We start from the raw sequence: 20,027 nt of genomic DNA, 5'->3' as shown, positions 1-20,027 counted from the left end.
GTGGCAGTTTTTGTGAAAAAGTTATGCTAAAGAGGTCTAGGATGGTTATGAAACTGGCTGGAATTTACTGCTGTGAAAAAGCTGACATCGCTGTTGTAATGAAAGGCTGTATGGGGAGTAAGGAGTTTCCAAAGTTCAGAAAGATTCATGTTAATGATAGGCACACTGCACAAAGTATGCATATTTTAGTTTTTAGACTACCTCTAAGAAAAACTCGGAGATGCATTTTTGTGCATGATTATAATTTGAAGCAGTCTGAAAAAGAACCAGTGCCCGATTCCATCACAATAGACTTGACGGGGTTATTGCTGTGCAGAAATGATCTGCAGGGGTAGGTAGATTAGAAGGTTAAAATGGATAAATGTAAATTCTGTGGGAAGTCTTACAGATTATAATGTGATCATAAATGGGAGATAATTTGTATAATAATAAATAATTGGGGACGTGAAAGTTCATGAGGATTTGTCAGGTCTAGAATGCATGACAGATGGAATGAAGAACTTAATTGTTTAGCAGAGAGGAGGAAAAACTCCAATGGAAGATGACTTAAGTCTTCAAATACCAAAGAGTCATAATGTAAAGAGGATGATCTGTTCTCTCTGATGGATAAGACAGAAAGCACTGGGCTTAACTTGCTATGAGGAAGATTAAGACCAAGGTCAAGCAAGGACTAAGGTCAAGCAGACAGATCCAAAGCAGTGAGGCAGGTCTGAGGCAGAAAAACAAGTGAGTAGGTCAGGCTTAAGAACAGGATCAGCGAGGTACATGGCCAGGCATGGGCATGGCTGCAGTGCAGCCCAGGCAAGGGCCTGAGCTCAAATGTGGCTCCCAAGCCAAAGGATGGATGCCCCAGATGAGGCCTCTGCCTGCTCTTTTTCCACCAATCTCACCCAAAATTGCAAAACTGAACTGTATCAGATTGGATCTTGAGCACAGGCAGGTGAAGCCCTTGAGAGAGCAGGGGAAGAGATTGCAAAGTCCATTGGTGTGCTTCAGGGCCCTGACATTGAGTTAGGTATTAAGAACAAGTTTTGTGAAAACAAGTAGCATGGTAAATCTAAGCATAGTTGTTTTTCTTTTGAGAAGGGAAACTGAATGACTTGTCTGGGCTAGTTCACCACAGGTGGCCTCTGTTTTTCTAGGTTTCTTGTTTGGGATTCCTGAAACCCTGGTAATACTTGCAATTGCAGGTTAGCCCATGGTGGCATATTTTGAATGTGATGACAGTGTAGGGGGAGGGGGGGAAGCGTATCTTTAAGAAAAATCTCATCATAGTTCTCTAATGGTTGTGCAGAATTAATTGGAAGACAAAGCAATTGTGATTTAAATTAGTCTTCAGTCACTATGTAGAGTTGGGGATGAAAATACCTCTTTGTGGAAGTACAAAAATATTCACTCTTTCTGAAGGGTATAGTTTTAGTAAAACCGATGTGTGGAAATAAATTCTATGTTTAATGAAGGGTCCATATACCTTAAATAATAGTTGGGATCTTACACTAAATAATATATTCAGTAAACGTAATTATGCTGCTGTGGTTCCATTAAGGAGGAAATCAATTAGCTCCCTCCTGGTTCATAACATTAGTTATTTTAGACACTTTTTCAGGCTGGAGTAGACTTTTGATTCCAACAGACTTTATTAGAGCATGATCTTGGGGAGCTTAGTATGTTCACTGCAGACAATATTCAGAAGGATCTTCCTATCCATGTTTCAAGCTCCTAAGCCACAGCTTTCAGGTACTTTTACCTGCACTAACTTGGAACTTTTTGAGAGGGAAAGAGTAGACTCCTAAAGGTAGATTCATTACCAAACTTAGTCCTTTTTTAGAGCATGGCATTGGTATTTTTGCAACAAAACTATAATTATTGCCACTTCTTTTTCCATCCAGGCAAAAATGGTGTGTGAAGACTGTATTAAAGGCACCAGGAAACTTTAGCCCAAATTAGGTCTCTTTCAGCAGGTGAATGATTTCACAATGGAGGAGTGTAACTTCTAGTAACTATCATTGGTCTCCTCCCATTTCCTGCTGTAACACAAAAAAGATTATAAAAAAAAAAAATCTGAAGTGCAGGATAATAGGGATATTTCTAATACTATAATCACGATCCCACCCATTTGAAAGTGCACCATAGCTTTAAAATTGTTTTGCACACTTTTCAAAACAAAAGTATCTCCATAGGGCCTTTTACTCTTGGAGATGGCCTGCTTTGAATGAAACGATGTTCAAATTATTGTCACATGCAAACCAGTAAGTTCAGTCTTCCATTTCCCTAGCTCCCACTTTAGTGCAAGCATTCAGGAACTGTCTAGTTGTTCAAGATCTATAAAGTTACTACTACTATAAACTTTATTCTCTGCAGGTAATTTACAACCCTCTTTGAAGACGGTTAAGGCACCAGAACACTTCAAGGAGGACAGTTCAGAAGCTTCAAGTCAGGAGGAAGGTAGTTGTGTACTCACAGGTGGTTCTTCTCTGAGAATTTTACCACACAGTTCTGGAAATCATATAGTTGACTGATTTCTTCATTGGTACAAAGCTGAGAGATTTGTATGAAATCTGCTATGTAAATGAAGAATTTTTGTATACTTTCAGCAATTTCCTTAGGAGGTTGCTGTATAATCCAAGGAGTGGGAGTGTTCATAGACAGCTCAGAGGCAGAAGTTCACAGCTGTGTTGAGCAACCAGGAAGATATACTTTACAATTTACTTGAGCCAACGTTGTTTGTAGCTTTTAATGTCTTTACCTATTCTTCAGTTACCAGGGTTAGAAGCGGAGTGCAGCATTTCAAGGGTTGGAGACTGTTTTGCATTAAATGTGCCAAATTTGTCTAGCTTTGTTTTACACAGAAATGATGTTCCAGTTTTCCTCCTCTTATTCTTAACCTATGCTGCTTTTATACTCTGGACTGTTAATAAGGACTGTTTAGGACTGTAGGGAGTATTGATTACAGTCTGAAAGCTGGTGTTCTCCAAATATCTCAAAAACAGTTCACATGTGGAAGCAGCAGCCTAGTGGCTGGTCAGTCATTTCATTCTGAAAGGAATGGCAAACCAGTTTTGCATTTGTTTTCAGTAGCAAACAAGTATAAGCTTCTGGTAGGTGGAAAGGAGAAATGGGACTGATAGGTGAACATGGACCACTGAACACTTACACTAGCTTTCTCAGAATGACACCACTCTTGCCCTGTTACACATTAATAACTAATAAGAAGTTTGCGGTTGATCTTATGTGCAATCAGTAATCCATATATGCAGTTTAGACAGCTTTTTCTTATTTAAAAAATCATTACCATATTATTCTGTAGAGTTTGGAATATACCAAGTAGATTTACCATATATTTGGAAATTGCTCGAATATTGTTTTATATACTGGTCTTAAAAAATATTTTTTTTTCACCTGATGAAACTACAAATGCACGTCAGAACACCTCTTGTGCCATTTTAATGAACTGCTACCAGAAGTTTAAAAATGGTATTTTTTAATTTTTCTTTTTTCTTTTTTCCAAATTATAATTTGGCCTTATGTGTAGCATTGAGAGGAGTTCAGGCAGAATGATAGCTACGAAGAAGGCTAAGAACTTCAACAGTTGGAATTGAGAAGAGTTGCTTTTGTTAAAATTTAACAGTTGCCTTAAAGAAAAGGGTAGACCATGTCTCTAAAGTTTTTGTTTCCTGTTTGAGGCAGTATTTCTTTTTACGTCAACTGTAATTTGTAAAGCTTTACTTGCAGAGTGCAATACTTCTGTGTAAAGCTGGTCTTAATTCACTATTCAGAATGTGTGACATAGTTTTGAGATAGATTTTAGCAGTTCAGAAAAAAATAAAAAATTCTATACTCTTCTGACTGAATCCTTTCTTCTCTCTCCATCCTGTCATACTGCATGATACTCAGTCACGCATTTACTGCTTATGTTTAAATATAGACATGGGCAAATATAAACGTTTGTTATAGTTCCTGTTTTTCTGTTACGTTCTTGTGTGAAATGGAGGGTAAAGAGTCTTGATTATACACTGTCTGTAAAAACTGATCTGTTCTTTATGCAACACCTGTTAATTTCAGCACTGTAAATTAAGCCTAGTCTATTTAACAGACATGTCTTCTGCTAAGCGTGTGGTAGTGATGGAAAGATGAATTTGCTGGATTGATCTAAAAGAGGAAATAGGAATTTCTATTGAAATTATGCTCTGGTGGTTTGTGTTTTTTTCCAGACGTAATGCAACACACAGCAGTTCACAAGAAACATAACGGAAAAAGTCCTGTTGCCAAGTAGGTACTAGGATGTAATGTTACCATGCCACATTTCTGAACTTCATTTGTTAGTGCTTTGAGAGTATGCATTTCCTTCTAGATTAAAGCCTATTTGTGCAGTTTTTGTTTGTTTGTGATGGGTTGTTCTTGTTTAATTTTGTATTGTTTTGGGGGGGCATTATTAACTTATTTCTAAATCTGTGAGTCTAGGTCATTTGGAACTCTCTTCTTTCCCAAATGTTGTGAATCTTCACTACTTGAGTTGATGTTTTGATTTGTGTTTGATTATAAGCTGAGTAACATAAATTTGTATTGCATGTATTTTTCCCATGTGCACACACACCCATGCATATACTGAAAAATTCTGGTGCTGTTGATTTTAAGCTTTTCTTCAGTAGCTTCAAAGATGGCCTTATAGGATAAGGTAGTCCATTCCTTCCCTTGCTTAGCAGCAAAAGCATGTATACCTTGCTGGTTTATGTCCACTGTAAGTGGGAGCACTTCTTAACCATATTAAAGTAGTTTATATATGCTTTCAGATATATGAATTATGTAATGTGAATTCACCTATTGTATTTTGATCGGAAACTTTGGATATGTTTGCACATAGTTGTGCAATACTTAACTATATTAAGAGAAAAAGTGGATACAAAATTTATTGTGGTTTACAGTTCTGTTCTGTGTTGGTTTATCTGTAAAATGTATTTATCTTGGGGGGGGGGGGGGGGGAATTACCTGGAATTACAATAGTCAGAATATAAACATACTACAAAACAATGTTGGTTGAAGTTCACAGATCTTAGATAAGATTCTTGTGAAATGACCAATTGGACAACTTAGTGGTTTGTTTCTGTTTTGTATTTTGACCCTACTACTTACACTCAACTTACGTTTCTTCAAGAAAGATTTCTTCATCTTGACAAAATCTCTGATTATACTAGTGGATATACAGCCTACTACGAGGTTGTAAGAGTGGGATCCAAACTTACTAGCGTATAGTTACTACTAACAAAAAAAAGTCTTTTTCTTATTGATTGTATAATAAAGTATACTAAAGCTGACTGTAGTTTAAGATCTGTGTTTCAGGTAGGAAAGACAGGGACAAGCCTTTCCACAAACGTCCGTGATAGAAACTCCTCTTGCTAGCTATAATTTTCGGTTTGTTTAAGAGGGGAAAATGTGTTTACTACTTGACTACTAGAGGTCTGATAGTCCTCTCCTGTTCACTTTATGTGTCTGTCTTCTTAAAAAGTGTGCCTGCCATTTATGGATTCTAAAGAAATTGCACTGAATGAATCTTTTCTCTTTTATGTATATATAAAACTGTCTAGAGTCAAAAGCAGTTCATCTCACGTACCACTGGTACATTTCAAGAAAACTTGTACATTCCATCTGTCTGCCTTTTGTTTTTATTCAGTATGGCAGCCTTTCTCTTGAAAAGGTCCAAAAATTTACTGGTAGGAATGAAATAGGACATATGAAATAAAAAATTTAGTAGTATTACAGCTTACATGAAATGACTGGAAATTTGGCAGTGGATTCACTTAACTCCATTCGGCTGAAGTTTCTAAAGTGGCCTTGCTTATATCCCTGCAGTCATGGGCTCATGTCTGTATTTTGAGACCTTCTTGGGTTCTCACCATTTTCTTAAACTATTTTTTTAATATTCTATTGTACATCTTTTAAGTAGTTTGAGAAATTATTTCCAGAGGTATTTGGTAAGTACCTAACTGGAGCTTGAGCATGTCTTGTGCTTTGGAGTGAGCTAGATTTCTGCCATCATGAGAACTGAGTATCGTTTCACATTGCAGTAACCTTCATGATGCAGCTTGCCAACAGCCGTGAATTAAAAGGCAATTCCAATTATCAGCATTTTGATGTGAATTTAAAAGTGTTAACTTTTTTTTTTTTTTTGGCATCCAGTCAGGCGTAGGGCGTTGTTTTGGACAATAGATGAAGAGTTTATAGGTCCCTGTGCCCTACTGACCCAGTCAGAACTCTTACTGTTTTTCCACCAGACTTTGTTGACCAGTGCTCTCAAACATAGTTAAATACAGCTTCTGACCGGCTGCTGTTGCGGGCAGCTTCAGTGGAAGGCATTATAAGGTCCAGATTAAGTGCCAAAAACAACTCCCCTTTTCCAGCACTACTCAAAACTAGCAGTCCTGAAGGTAAAATACAAAGATGACTATATTGAAATTCAAACACACTCACCTAAAGTATGATCTGTAAGTAGCCATGTGCTTCTTTTCTTAAATGTCTCATGAATTCTGAAGTAAGGAGTACAAAGTAATTCCAGTTTTGTCATTAACGATAAGGAAGAAAGAAGATGAATTCAGAATACATTTCTATGTGGAACATTTCCCAACGTTTGATATGGAAAAGGCAAACAAAAAGACTTTGTGTGCAGAAATATCCATGGAAACTCTTCTCAAGTATTGTTTTCTACAAATTCTCTTGTTCCAAATTTTGCGTCAAATTATAGTAGACAAATGGAAAAAGGAGCTCCAATTATGTTCAGATCATTAGTATAACTTTAGAGCACAAGAACTCCTATAATTTACATCTTTTAAATCTCTTGAGGATTTCTAGGGTTTTCTGAAAGCAAAATACTGCAGTTTCCTAACATGATGCAGAAATGCGTATGTTGTTAGGAAAAGCCTGCAAGCTTGTTCACATCGGCATAACTTTTGTTTTTTCCTTTCAGCAGCACTAGCAGTGCGAAATGTTCTTCACTGGATAGCCTTAACATACAGCACTCTGAGCAAAATGGGGTAATGGACTGGAGAAGAAAAAGCTGTATTGTCCAGCAGCACCCAGAGCACTGTACAAACCTACTTGACCAGGTGCGTTGCTGTTTTTTCTTAAAGCAATATTCTGAGGCACTTGAGAAGACTGTCCACTACACATGATTAGATTTAGCTTTAGAAGGTGAAGATCCCTGCTACAATTGTACAAATAAGTGTCGAAGTTCAAGTTGCTACTCACTTATCTTGGTTAGAAAACCCCTCATAATTAATTACCACTGTCTCGAAGTTGCATATTTTGTTTATGAATTTGTAAATAAAATTTCCCAGTGGGATATAAGTAATCAGAAAAGTCTAATGTTCATTTCTAATCAGACACTTTCCTGTTATTGTAACTTATTGTCACCAGAGAGCATTTCAGAACACCTGGGGAATTTCTATATTATTGCAAGGAACAAACTAAAAGCTGTATTAATAACTAAACCATATTAATGCAACAGTAGGAACAAAAGGTTAAAACATACTCTTTCTCTCTTACCTACATTGTCTGAGTAACTTAAGTATTAATCTTTGTTGAAGAAAGTTAATAGTTAGGTGCGTATACACTCCTTGTGAGATTTGTTTCTCTTCAGTGGTCAATTTTGGTGTGAGTATAGTTGAGAAGAATAATTATTTATAAATAAAATTATCCACTGAAATTGGGGGAAGGAAGGCTGCTCACTGCTTACATCTGAAAAACCTTGAATGTGAGTATTGCTTAATATTACTCTTATTCTACATGCAGAATTTGGCTATTGATTATTATGTGGGGCAAGCAAGCCAAACAAAAACGGTTTCCTTATTTCACGAAGCAGAGAAACAAATCTAAATTCATTACTAAAGATTAAATGGTAGACAGCATCAAAGCTTGAAATATTGCAAGCTTGAGGCAAGAAAAAAATTAATATGCTAAAGCAGAGGAAAAGCAACTTCCTATTTAAAGGATGTCCAAATACAGCATATTTGGACAGAGATTATTGCTGAATTTCCATAAATTTTAATTCATTGCCAAAAATGAGGTATTACTAGCAGCTAGTAATAGTATACATAAAGAACTACGCAGATGCTATGTCTTTTCTTCTGCGCTTCTAGGTTGTATTCCAGAGTTTAGTTTAGCAGTAAACTCCAGTTCAAGGCTGGGTACATGCTTTGTCACTACGTAAAAATAACTTGCTACATGTACTTCCCACCCCTCAACCATCAAATAATTCCACTTAAATAAATTCTGTAGTCTCTTAAGTCTTGTGATTAGCCTTTTAGTGGGTATGTGATGAAACACATTTGTTTTTATCCCCAAGAGGAATGGCAGCATGTAAACAATAATTTGATTGATATCTTCGGAATATTTGCAAATAGTAATTTGCTGAGTATTTTGCTGATAATAGCATAAATGCAAGATAACGCACATTATTCTAAAGGCCTGGATGCACCATACAAGTAGTTATTTGTATGGTTATAGCACTTGTGAGCGCACTAGTCTTGGGATCATGGACTGATCAGTCTAGAAGGATTTTTTTTGTTGGGTTTTGTGATACAAATTCTGTTGTTTGACTGGCATCTTTGTATTTTCTGTCTAGCATACAACAGAAAAACGAAGTCTGTCTACAGTAAGCAAGAAGAAAGGAAAGCCACAGCTAGAAAAGTAGGTTTCCAATGTAACCAGTAATCCAGAAAGAAAGTGTAATGCATTCACTCTGATAAAGAGAGTCTACAATCAATTCGATGCTTTTTTTTTTTTTTTTTTTTTTTGCTATTGTGGAACAAGATCTGGCATAGTGTGACGCCAGTCCAAAAAAATAAAATCCTTATAATCCTTCTGAAAAGAAGTAACTTGAAAAATAGAATGTAATTGAATGTGTTCATTTCTCAAAATGTCAGTTGTCATTTAGCAAAAAGATGAAGGAGCAGAAGTAGGTTCTTAACCGTTACTGAATTGCCTTTTTTCACTTTATTATTTATTATATTTTAACTTTATTTAGAAGTTAAAAGGTGTAAAGCTGTCCAGAAAACACTGAAAATCAAATAAGGATTGACAGCGACCTTTAACATTACGCAGTGGGTGGTAACTTGCTGAAATGTTTTATTGAAGATAATTTGCACATCAGAGGGCTTCAGAACTTTCTGTGGGCTACACAATCCTGCACTGCGAGGAAGTGAAAACACTTCCACCCTTATCTAATACTCTGCCTACTTCCAATTTGACTTTCTGTCATTTTGTTACTCTGTAGCCATCTGCTTTTATACTAGTCTGGTGTATGGCTGCATTACATGCATCAGCTTTCAAAGACAACTTTAGAATCAGATGCAGCAGTTCTATTTTTGTGTGTTTTCTTTTTTAGATCTTTATTCATAATGTTAAGTAACACTGCTTGCAGTTTAATTCCTGGTATATTGCACTAGCAGCCTTTACCTATTTGTTTATTATCTACATTTGTTGTTATATCTATTAAATACACATTTCTGGCCTGGAGTCACTGCCTTTTTTTACTGTGGCATTATATGTTCATTCATGGTTGGTTATTTGGGCCCATGCATTTGGAAAAAAAACCATGAAAAATATTTATACAGGGAGAAAGCAAAGAAAACTGACTGCCGGTTGAATAATAGGACTAATGGAGTTAGAGTTGCAGCATCACAGCACATCCGTACAGGTACAGCAAAAGGTAAGGTGTTTTTTCCCATGCTGTTTGTAAGAAACAGAATTTCCAGCTTTTCTGATTTATTCATTGTTCTGCTGTAAAGGGGAAATCACAAGTCTGAAATCTGGTTTGGTACAAGTCAGCATGTTGGCTGTGTAGTCTGTGATTTGACTTGCAGTATTGAACATGCTAGACTTGGTCTTCTGTAAACATTTGGCTTAGGGAACGTCTCTCTTCATGCATAACTGGAAAAATCCTAGTAAAGTCTCCACAAGTTGCCGTATGTGGAGTAGTAGTTGCAGAAACAGTTGATGTTGGGCTACTTCTATATGAAATTTAGCAGTCTGAGTGTGTGGAGGTCCAGCATTTCGTCATTAATGTTCTGTTTGCAGCTCACTAGTTTCTTCAGCAGTTGTGGAATGACCCATGAGGAATCTCCATAAAAACCCTCTGGTGCGAACCATTGGTGAACTGTAGTGACTACTGAGCTACAACACAGAACTGTGTATGCTGTCCTAACAGGGTTTTCAACTTTGGTTAATCCATCAAAATCTAGTCTCTAGGCCAGGATTTATGTACATCAGTCAGTCATAAGACAAAATGATATTTGTGTTCCTTTAGTAAATTGAATCACCGAGCTTTATTACAGATTTCTGAAGGGCTACATTACCCATTGACTTTGCCATCTTGATGTTTTCTAAGCTCATAATATCAGTTGCGACCTTGCCTCTTGTATACTTGGTTCTCATGACAGAAAGTTGACAAAGAATTTGCCTTTTTCTCCACCATCTAATTGGGATAAGTGTTGAAAGGACTCTTACAAAGTGCCTTGTCTTGCTTCCACTTGGGGTACAGTCTTGATTGAGCTTTCATTCTTTCTTCTCACCGCTTCTCACTGTTGTGAGTTCCAGGTGGATCCCATTCCTGTTTTTGTTACCTTCTACAAACAATATTTGACTAAAGCTTTAAGAATTCACGGTTCGCAAACTTAGCAAAACCAGGACAATTTTAGAAAGTTATGGCTAAGGGCTGTACAGGCAGAAAACATACTCTACAGGACAGCTTTGCCGTATACACTTGTGATTAATTACTGTTCTTGCCGTCAGGCAAAACGCACTGATATTTTATGAACTGATGATAACTTTTAAGAGGTGGTTCAATTGTGTGACGTAGTGCCAAGTGCTTTGCCTTAAGAGTTTTGCCGGCTCACTACCCACTACTCCACAGATGTGAAACTGCCTGTCTGATACTGTTGGCTGGTTAAGGCCACTTCGAGGACAAATTGCAACCCACAGAAGCTGGAAGCAATTAAGTCCTGCTCAGACATGAGCTTTCTACCTGTGCGTTTGTGTACAAACTTCAAAAGGTCTTTTGAGATACCCTATCGGAGAGACAGTCTAAAGAAAAAAATTCATGTTTGAATCTCTGACTAGCTTTATATATCTAGGTTTGGTTTGAAATGCTCTAATTTGAGTAAGTAACTCTTAACTGCATTATGTTTTCTTCCATTTTTTCCTGCCTATTTTTAGCTTTTCTGAGTCAACAGTTAGTTACACTTGTAAATTTGAAGACTTGATACTTTGTCACTAGCAATTTAGACACTTGCTTTCAGTGATGTGAGGTTGACACTGCTACTCCAGGGTTATAATAGGTATTCAAAACACTTGTTAAAATAATTTTACCAATTACAGGTTTAATCCAGGAAATTATTTCAAAATTTGAAGCATTAAGGCAGCTTTTTGATGACATTGCCAGTATAACAGGTTGGGATAACAATAATAAATTAATAAAGTAATAATTTATTAGAATTAATAAAATAAATAAGTGATCTAATTTTTGTCCTGGAATTCTGCCAACTAAGGTATTTGGGCTTGGTGTTTCCTTGAAGCTAGTGCCTGGCATATGTTTTGAGAGAGGGTGCATCCTTTGGACTCTCCTGTCTCGATCCTTCATCTCTGAAGCTGAACCTGAAAGCCAGAGCATACTAGCTACCTACCTGAATTCACTAATATGATCTAAACCCACCCTGAAAGCTGGTTTCCAGCAATTAAGTTTCCCATGATCCCATTCGGAATTGATTAGAAAACAATTTTGCACTTTCTTAGTTCACCTCTTTACCAGAAAAACCTGTTTAAAGAAAAAGTTTGCTTAAAACCTGTTCCAGAAGAGCTAAGTGTAAACAGTTGTATTATTTGGATGTTGCCCGCTGAGTTAGCTTTCTTCCTTTGCTGGTATGACCAAGGAGTATTGCATCTCTTTGAATGGAACGTTTGATCGCTACCATTCAGAGGGAATTATTATTGTAGTACAATTTGGTATAGGCATCACAAAATTTATTAAGGAAGACTATTCTTTTCACTACTTTGGATAAATATGACTTCTCAGTGTCACCACCTTTAACACCAAGGATCAGTCATCATGAATTTGGGGACCAGTCCTGACTGCTGGGAGTGGGAATGTTAGGAATACAGAGGACAAGCAATTTAAGTAGGAACAAACAAAAATCTGAACTAGTGTGAGATGTGAGCAAACCAAAATAACCTCACTTCCATATACTGAGATTAAAAATAAAAATGCCAATTTTTATTTTTAGATCTGAATTTGGACGCTGGATCTGGTCATGATACATGTGGAGAAACATCATCTGAAAGTTACAGTTCTCCTTCTAGTCCACGACATGATGGGAGGGAAAGCTTTGATAGTGAAGAAGAAAAAGACAGAGGTTGTATTTATGGAGAGTGTGCATGAACGTCTGTGTTCCTATTAATTTCAATTAGTTTCTCAGTTTTATTAGCTGCTTTTATTTCTGAACTAGCCCCAGAACACATTTTGCTTTGTGGGTTTTGTGACTGGATGGTTTGAAGGCTTCTAGCAAGTAGCAGGACTGTTTAAAGGCCATGGAGTTTTAGATTACTACATACATGCAGTAGTTTTCTGACCACTGTGGCATAGCTGTCTTGAGAAATTTCAGCAGTACAGTAATGGGAAAAACTTTGGCATGAAAAGGACTGGTTTTATATTGAAATATGTATGGCATGTCTGAGAGGTCCTTCTTTTTGTATTGGCAGTTTAACTAGCCGCTCCTTCCACATTTGAGTAAGCTGTGCCAATGTCTTTCTAGGTAGATGCAAATTCCTAACTTGGTCTGTGTTCTACTCTTCGCATTTGCAGATACACACAAGTCAAAGACACAGTAGCTAGTCGGGCAGTTTGATACAGGCAAGCTATAGAGGTTGGCCTAGCTTGATTTGGATGAACGAAAATAATCTCAAAAGTTATTCTGATTCAGGAAGACATAACTATCATTTGCATCATCAAACTTAGGAAGTTTTATATGGGTAAATGAGTCCAGGGTATGACTCTGTATTGTTCAGATTCATTCTTCTGACTGACAAATGCTTTTGTCTCCACAGATACAGACAGCAACTCTGAGGACTCTGGGAATCAAAATACAACCAGGTTTACAGGCTACAGTGCTGTCAGTTCATCAAATATGAACAAATCATCTGCTCAGATCTCTTCAGTGAACAATGAAAATGGAAGCCTTTCAGAAGATCCATTGAATGCAAAGTTTCAACATATTTCCTTCATGCCTGCCTTACACTGTGTGATGCACAGCGCTGCCCAAAAGCCTGAAGCAGTTGTCCCACCACCCATATCTGCAGATGGTAAAACGATGGGAATGCTTGTTACCACACCTGTTGCTGTCTCGCCAGTGAGAGAGTCTGCAAATTCACCTCCTGGTGGAATGGGCCCAGTGACCTCTGGCGAACCTGAGAAACGCCTTGAGCTGATGGCTTCCCCTTTGCCAGTCCCATCCACTTTCCTTCCACATTCTGTCCAGCCTGGTAGCCCTGCTTTGCATTTGGCAATACATAGATTGAAAATGCCCTCTCCACAGGGATCATCGGAAAGTTGCACAGTTAATGGACCGCAGCAGCCGACAGGAAGCTTAAGTATTGGATCACCAAATACTGCCTTTATCCCAGTCCACAATCCAGGTAGTTTCCCAGGATCCCCAGTTCCTACTACAGATCCCATCACAAAACCTGCATCCCAGGTGGTAGGACTGAATCAAATGGTGCCTCACATTGAGGGAAACCCAGGAGCAATCCCTCAGCCTACCAATCTAAAGGTAGTTCTTCCAGCAGCTGGTCTCTCCACAGCAGCACCGCCACCTCCACCAGCTTCATACGCTTTGCCAGGCAGTCCTCATGCTACCAGTGTGTTGCCCAACCAGAATACAAATGTGCTAAACACTGTAGCAACTTCCTCACCACCTCAGTCAGCTGGTTTAGGTGTTGGTCAGGTCCAGTCCACTGTTCCTCCTGCAATACCTACACATACGCCAGGCCCTGCCCCTAGCCCAAGCCCTGCTTTAACACACAGCACTGCACAGAGTGACAGCACATCTTACATAAACGCTGTTGGAAATAATAACACTAACGGGACAATGTTACCTCCACAGCAGTTGGGATCTGGTCCTTGTGGTTCTTGCGGACGTAGGTGTAGCTGTGGGACCAATGGAAGCCTTCAGATTAATAGCTATTTTTATCATAACCCACTTCATGGACAAGTCTACAGAGTTCCATCTTTCTTCACTCTGCCATCCCTTTGCAATGGCAGCTACCTCAATCAAGCACATCAAAGCAATGGAACACAACTTCCTTTCTTCCTGCCTCAGTCTCCATATGCAAATGGGCTTATGCATGACCCAGTGATGGGGAGCCAAGCCAACTATGGTATGCAGCAGATGGCAGGATTTGGGAGGTTTTATCCTGTATATCCAGCACCTAACGTAGTTGCCAACACAAATGGGTCGGGACCCAAGAAGAATGGGAACGTTTCATGTTACAATTGTGGTGTAAGTGGACACTATGCGCAGGACTGTAAGCAGTCATCCATGGAGGCCAGTCAACAAGGTAATCATGATAACTCCCAGAGGACTTGCTTTTGAGTTTAGCAGTTTCTCTTTACCTTTCTGAATGTGCTGTTTCTGGTCTTGCAGAAAGGTTGTGCGTGTGTATGTTTTGTGTAAATGGTTGTGCACTAGTGACCTGCTCTAAAACTGCAAAGTATCTTATCTCTGCCTGAAAATTTTGTAGAACAGTGCAAGGGAACGGGGTTCACAGCGTGAAGTTGAAAATGGGAATGATTCGGAGCTATATCAGTCCTAAATTGTCATTCTTTTTTCGCTGGTTTGTTTTTGGCATTATGTTGAGACTTGCATGTTGTTGCAATTTTTCCATTCCTGCTCAGTGTTTTTGTGGAGAGAATAATTGGCAAAAAATGAAAGGCTTCAATTACTGTCTATGATATGAACTTGGATTCTTAAAACTTGTGAGAATTTAAAAAAACCCAACAGACTGGCCATTTGGTAGTTTAACTTTTTTAAAGCTTACCTTTCCACAGTCAATCATCCTTCTGTGTCCCATCACGCAATACATAAATGAAACATGCTTTAACTTTTCAGACAAGTTGCAGCAAAAAGGCAGAAGCCAATTGGAACTAAAAATCAAAGGAATGGCTTCAGTCTTATATGCTGTTCCTCTCCCCATCCAGAAGAATGGGGGAAATGCAGTGTTTGTGTAGAGCATGAACTACTTTTGATTCTTGGCCTGTGCCCATTCTGACTTTACTTGTTTGGTCAGACTGGAACAGAAAAGACAAACCTTTATGGGGGTCATCTTGTCTTTGCATCTTTCCAGTAAAGGTTAAGTCCTATATCTACGATCTATATCTTTTTTAGGCCTACAGTTTTAGCAAGCAGATGAAAGAAAATAGTATAAAATCTTAGGATCTACTTTAAAAGGACTGGAGGATGATAGTGCCTTTTGAAGAGCATGTCCATTTTGATACCTTGTAGTGGTTTTGTAATCCATTTTAATTGTGAGCAGTGACTTAGTAGTTCTTTTTCCTGTTTTAGGCACTTACAGACTGAGATACGCACCTCCCCCTCCCCCTTCCAATGATACCTTGGATTCTGCAGACTGAAACAAGTAAACATTGCCTACTTAAACTGAAGCTTGGGGAATTGGGGGAAGGTGTGTGTGGGAGGGGGGGGGGTTGGTCTTGTGTTTTGGGACATTCCCGGTTCTATATTCTTTTGGAATTTTTCATTGCTTTTGCACCTCTGTTCCATTCAAAAGAAGAAAGCTGAGTCCCTGGTCTCCTCCTGGTTCTACAAAAGGCTTGCGTAATGCATGTAATTCAAACACACAGCCAAACAATCAAAAAGAGCATTCGAACCATGCTTTTGCACTGAAGACTTGAGACATGTGCAATGTTTACTGCATTTTTTTTTTTTTTTAAAAAAAAAAGTCCTCTGACCTCTGACATCACTGGTGGAGCAGCCATATGGTGAAAGAAGAAACTTGGTCATGTTCCCCACCACAATCTTCTTCCCTCCCTCCCTGTTCTCCTTATGCTGCTGGTTTATTTTCTTTCCCTGTTTGTCCACGTGGATTCGTTGGACTTGCATGAGTGTTTAGCAGTTCATACAGACCCTGCCCGTACTCCAAATTAATGCTCATGAATTGAGGGGAGATGTTCAAATGTCCTGTTAGGAGAGTCCAAAGGAACACACAATACTGTATGTGTACTATATCTGATAATAATACATATACACAGCTCTTGAGTCCCAAATAAATGAAACTACATAGAGCAGGAAGGGGCTGAAACTGTGTGGACTGGACCAGATTTAGAAAAATGAACGAGCTTAAACTGAGAGATTTTTCTTCCATTGTAGCTTTTTAGCCTGTATGTTCAGCAACAAAGGTGAAAAAATGGTATGAATGTTGTACTCAGTGTGTTTGCATTTGTAATGAAAGTTGACAGCATTTTTTCCTTTTTTAAAGCTATTCTACATTGTGTCAACACAGAATGAACATTACTTGATTGAATATTTTTTTCCTGAACTATTACAGTGTTGCATTGTACTTAGAATGTAAATGTTTTATTTCAAACTGAACAAAAGCTATGGTTTTCTACAAAATAGTCAGGTATTAGTATTAGAACCTGTCTACCAAATAGCAAAGTCACTATTTTATAACAATTTACCACTATGCGTAATTACGGTATAATGTGAAAGACTGAAATGAGTGTTAAGATGGTATTAATCATGTCAGTATCATGAGTAAGTAAGTTTAATGCTGCTGTATTTTTTATTTTATTTTTAAAAGCCAATATATGTACTAAATTGCTTCCAGGTAATATTTGATTTCCTAAAGTGCACTGAGGTTATCTGGAAGATGAGTGTATTTTTTGACTGCTGCATTCAACACCGATGAACAACTACCACTGTATATCCATAAGGTTTGGCATTCCTCACAGTTCATGGCAGAAATGTTTTTTCTTAAAATCAGACCTGGTGTCCGGTAGAGGGATGAAATAAAATCAATCTTTGGTTCAGCCGTCTAATAAATTGCTAAACAAACAAAAAACTTGAAGAAAAAAAAAGCTTGATTACTACATTTCTTCATAGGTAGCATTTATATTTATAGCACCAGTGTACATTTTGAAACTTTTTTCTTGGAGGGGGGGAATGGGGAGGGAGGTAGATGAAAGCTTTAATTTAAAAAAAAAAAAGTTTAAGTAGTAAATGAAAATTATTTTGATTAAAATTTTTATTTGATCTGGGTATTTTTGGACCACTTGAAATGAATGACCTGCGTTTGAGTTGAAGTGAGGGTGTTAAACCACCAATGGACTTGTATTGTGAATTACCTGCCAGTTGTACTTTATGGAACTTATTTTATGATTTAAAATACTGTACTGTAAATAGGAGGTATGTTACCTTCTCTTTATTTGTATGTTTACCATATACTTTGATATTTGAAATGTACTGGAAAGGTCACTTATATTTCTAGAAGAGATTGGATTTTATGCAACCTTTTTCCTTGAATTAACAGCAATAAAAAAAAGAAAAAAAAGAACCGGTGTGCAAGTACTGTCCTTTATCACTGAGAATAGCGAAATAAGCGTGATGCTCTGCCCCTGGGTGTAGGGATGGGGTTGCGGTACGTTTTGGCAAACTACCATTTTGGTTGTAATCTGTCACTTTTAAGACAAAGCTGAGTGTGTTTGACTTAAGGTAAGGTCAGTCTTGTATCTGAAGTCAGGAATACTTGTCTCTTGATTTAAACTTCTTTAAGATAGATAGATATCTTGGGAGAAAGAGGATGACCTTGTGTGATAGACCCAGGACTTTGACCTAAGCTGTTTCAGAACATTTAAGCCTGTTTTATATTCTGATGGCTCCTGGATTTGGGCTAAAACCCAGTTTAAACATGCTTTTTTTTTTTTTTTTTTTTTTTTTTCTTCTCTTTTTTTGACCGCAGTGCAAATAATGTGTGTGCTGGTCATGTAGTAACTGGAAAGTGAGATCTTTCTTCCGTCTGCTAAAATAGATGGAAGGACAACAGGAGTTGCCGGGAGTAGGGAGGAAGCTTAGGAACGTGCAATTACAGCTGAAGTGTCTGATGGGAATGTAGTACCTGAATGTGCTCGGGTAGTACTGAGAAGGGTACCAATTACTCTGTCACCTCACTTTACTGTATAGACAGTGCTTCTAATTCTCACTGCTTAGCAGCAGCTTATCTAGAGAGTCTGAGGCTCAGACTTAAATCCTTATCCCAGCTTACTCCCCAGAACAACCTACTTCCTAAGAAACCAGTGAACCTGATGAGAATGCTCAGAGTTGTCAATAAACCCAACCTTCTTTCTTCAGGCAACTCCCATAGTAATTTGCAGAGGGTGGGGTGGGGGGGTGTTGAGCCCAGGTGTCATGCAAACATCATCGTACAGCTTCCATTTCTGCAAGTGCCTTGTGTCCCATCCCTGGACACAAGGGAGTGCAGGCATCTGTCCAAGGAATGTGTGAATTATCGTATTGCTCTGAAAATGAAATCAGCCACTTACTGTGCCATCTGAGTTGCTGATACTGTTGTTTGCCTGCATGCTGCAGGCAACCCTGACTTTAATAGATCCTGGTTAGATCTATCAATCTAAAAATTCTAAAATGCATATCCTCTGGCACAGCAAACAGTATAACATGCCTCATTCTTCTGATGCTTGTTTTGCCAGAGACCTATCAGCTGTCATACCTAGCTGTCCTTTTTGGCTCCACCACTGCTATCTGGGCCATCGGGTTCAACTACAACTGCAGTTCAGGAGAGAGGTTCTCTCTCCCACCAAGTGGCTTGGAAACAGTTGAATGCCCTAAAGAGAAATGAGAAAATCCCAGTAGCTGGTTGGCCCGAGCAGCTGTCTGGGTTGTCCGAGATTGACTCCCGAGTACTGCGCTGCTCCTGTTTTGTATTGCCTGCTGCAGTGCTGCTGCAGCTGGAAACCTGTTGTTTGTACAAACGGTTTGGTCGCTAAAGCTGGAAGAAAAAATGAATGATGAGGCAGGCATGGACAGGATGGGAAAGATGAGTGTGTAAGGGAGTGCAATGATGCACGCTGCTTATGAGTGAACAGATGGCCTCGTTTTCCCAGCTAAGCCACCTTAGGGTGGCAGTGATGGCCTAACACCTAGATCTTGACTTAGCTGATGCTACTGAAGAGAGGTTAAGGAAGAGAAGGCATGTGTGTCATGCCAGGGTAGGTGGAAAGTAAAATGCGTAGAAAGGTACACTGATAACTGCGAAACTCAACCAGTGCCAAGCTACTCTAGTTGTAGAGAGATGGAGGTGCCATCGTAATATGTTTCAGTTTTGCTCACGGCTGCTTCCAGAGACCTGGACCTCCTGCAGGTGCTCTCCTGAAATAAGGTTGCCTAAATTCTGCGCCCACAAAAAAGTAGCTTTGGGCAATAGCGCTTCCTGCTCAGGGCTGGTAACTACAGCTGCCAGAATCGAGCATAGTATGTATAAAGGGTGCATGGACTGCACTTGTGCTTGCGAGGAAGAAGGGGTATCCTACAGGCGTAGTCCTGAGGTTATATGAGGGCTGAAGTGCTGTCTCAGTTACGCGGATGGGATCTAGGTACTAACCTACAGTCCTGCGCCCCTCTAACGAGGTGGGAAGGAAAGGCACATCTCGAAGCGTTTCTGCCAGGAGAGCATGCTGCCTCTCTGCCCGTGGCTGCTGTGTGCCTCGGCTGCTCATCAGGGGAGAGAAACGGGGTTCTAGGTTTGATCCAGCCTCTGAGCTAACAGCTGCAGCTGCAGATGGTCGGGTTCTGTATGTTACTGTACGCTGGAGTAGATGAGAGACCAATATGTACGAACAGCTGTATTTGGCCAGGCTGAAAGTCCACCACCTATGGCTGCATCCTGTCTCCAGCAATGGTCAGTAGCAGATATTTAGGAACAAAGTACTGTTAATAAAAAAACAACAAACAAAAAAA

General features: G+C 38.8%; 1 protein-coding gene across 1 annotated transcript in view; it reads left to right on the top strand.

Annotated features, from left to right (window-relative positions):
• The window catches only part of ZCCHC2 (zinc finger CCHC-type containing 2), a gene marked incomplete at its 5' end in the record, with an annotated part of 44,154 nt that extends 26,552 nt beyond the window's left edge, over positions 1-17,602 (top strand). Inside the window, 7 exons of the mRNA XM_082479598.1 lie at positions 4,212-4,269; positions 6,959-7,097; positions 8,615-8,679; positions 9,606-9,700; positions 12,270-12,398; positions 13,090-14,598; positions 15,603-17,602. Of these exons, the coding sequence (XP_082335724.1) occupies positions 4,212-4,269; positions 6,959-7,097; positions 8,615-8,679; positions 9,606-9,700; positions 12,270-12,398; positions 13,090-14,598; positions 15,603-15,670 (2,063 nt within the window). The 3' untranslated portion in view covers positions 15,671-17,602. The remainder of the gene's footprint in view (positions 1-4,211; positions 4,270-6,958; positions 7,098-8,614; positions 8,680-9,605; positions 9,701-12,269; positions 12,399-13,089; positions 14,599-15,602) is intronic.
• Positions 17,603-20,027: the final 2,425 nt, after the last annotated feature.

This window comes from Vanellus vanellus (assembly GCF_965231255.1).
Source record: "Vanellus vanellus genome assembly, chromosome: 2".
NCBI classification, from domain to species: Eukaryota; Metazoa; Chordata; class Aves; order Charadriiformes; family Charadriidae; genus Vanellus; species Vanellus vanellus.
Note: the sequence above shows the minus strand (reverse complement) of the source record. Positions and strands in the feature narration are given on the sequence as shown.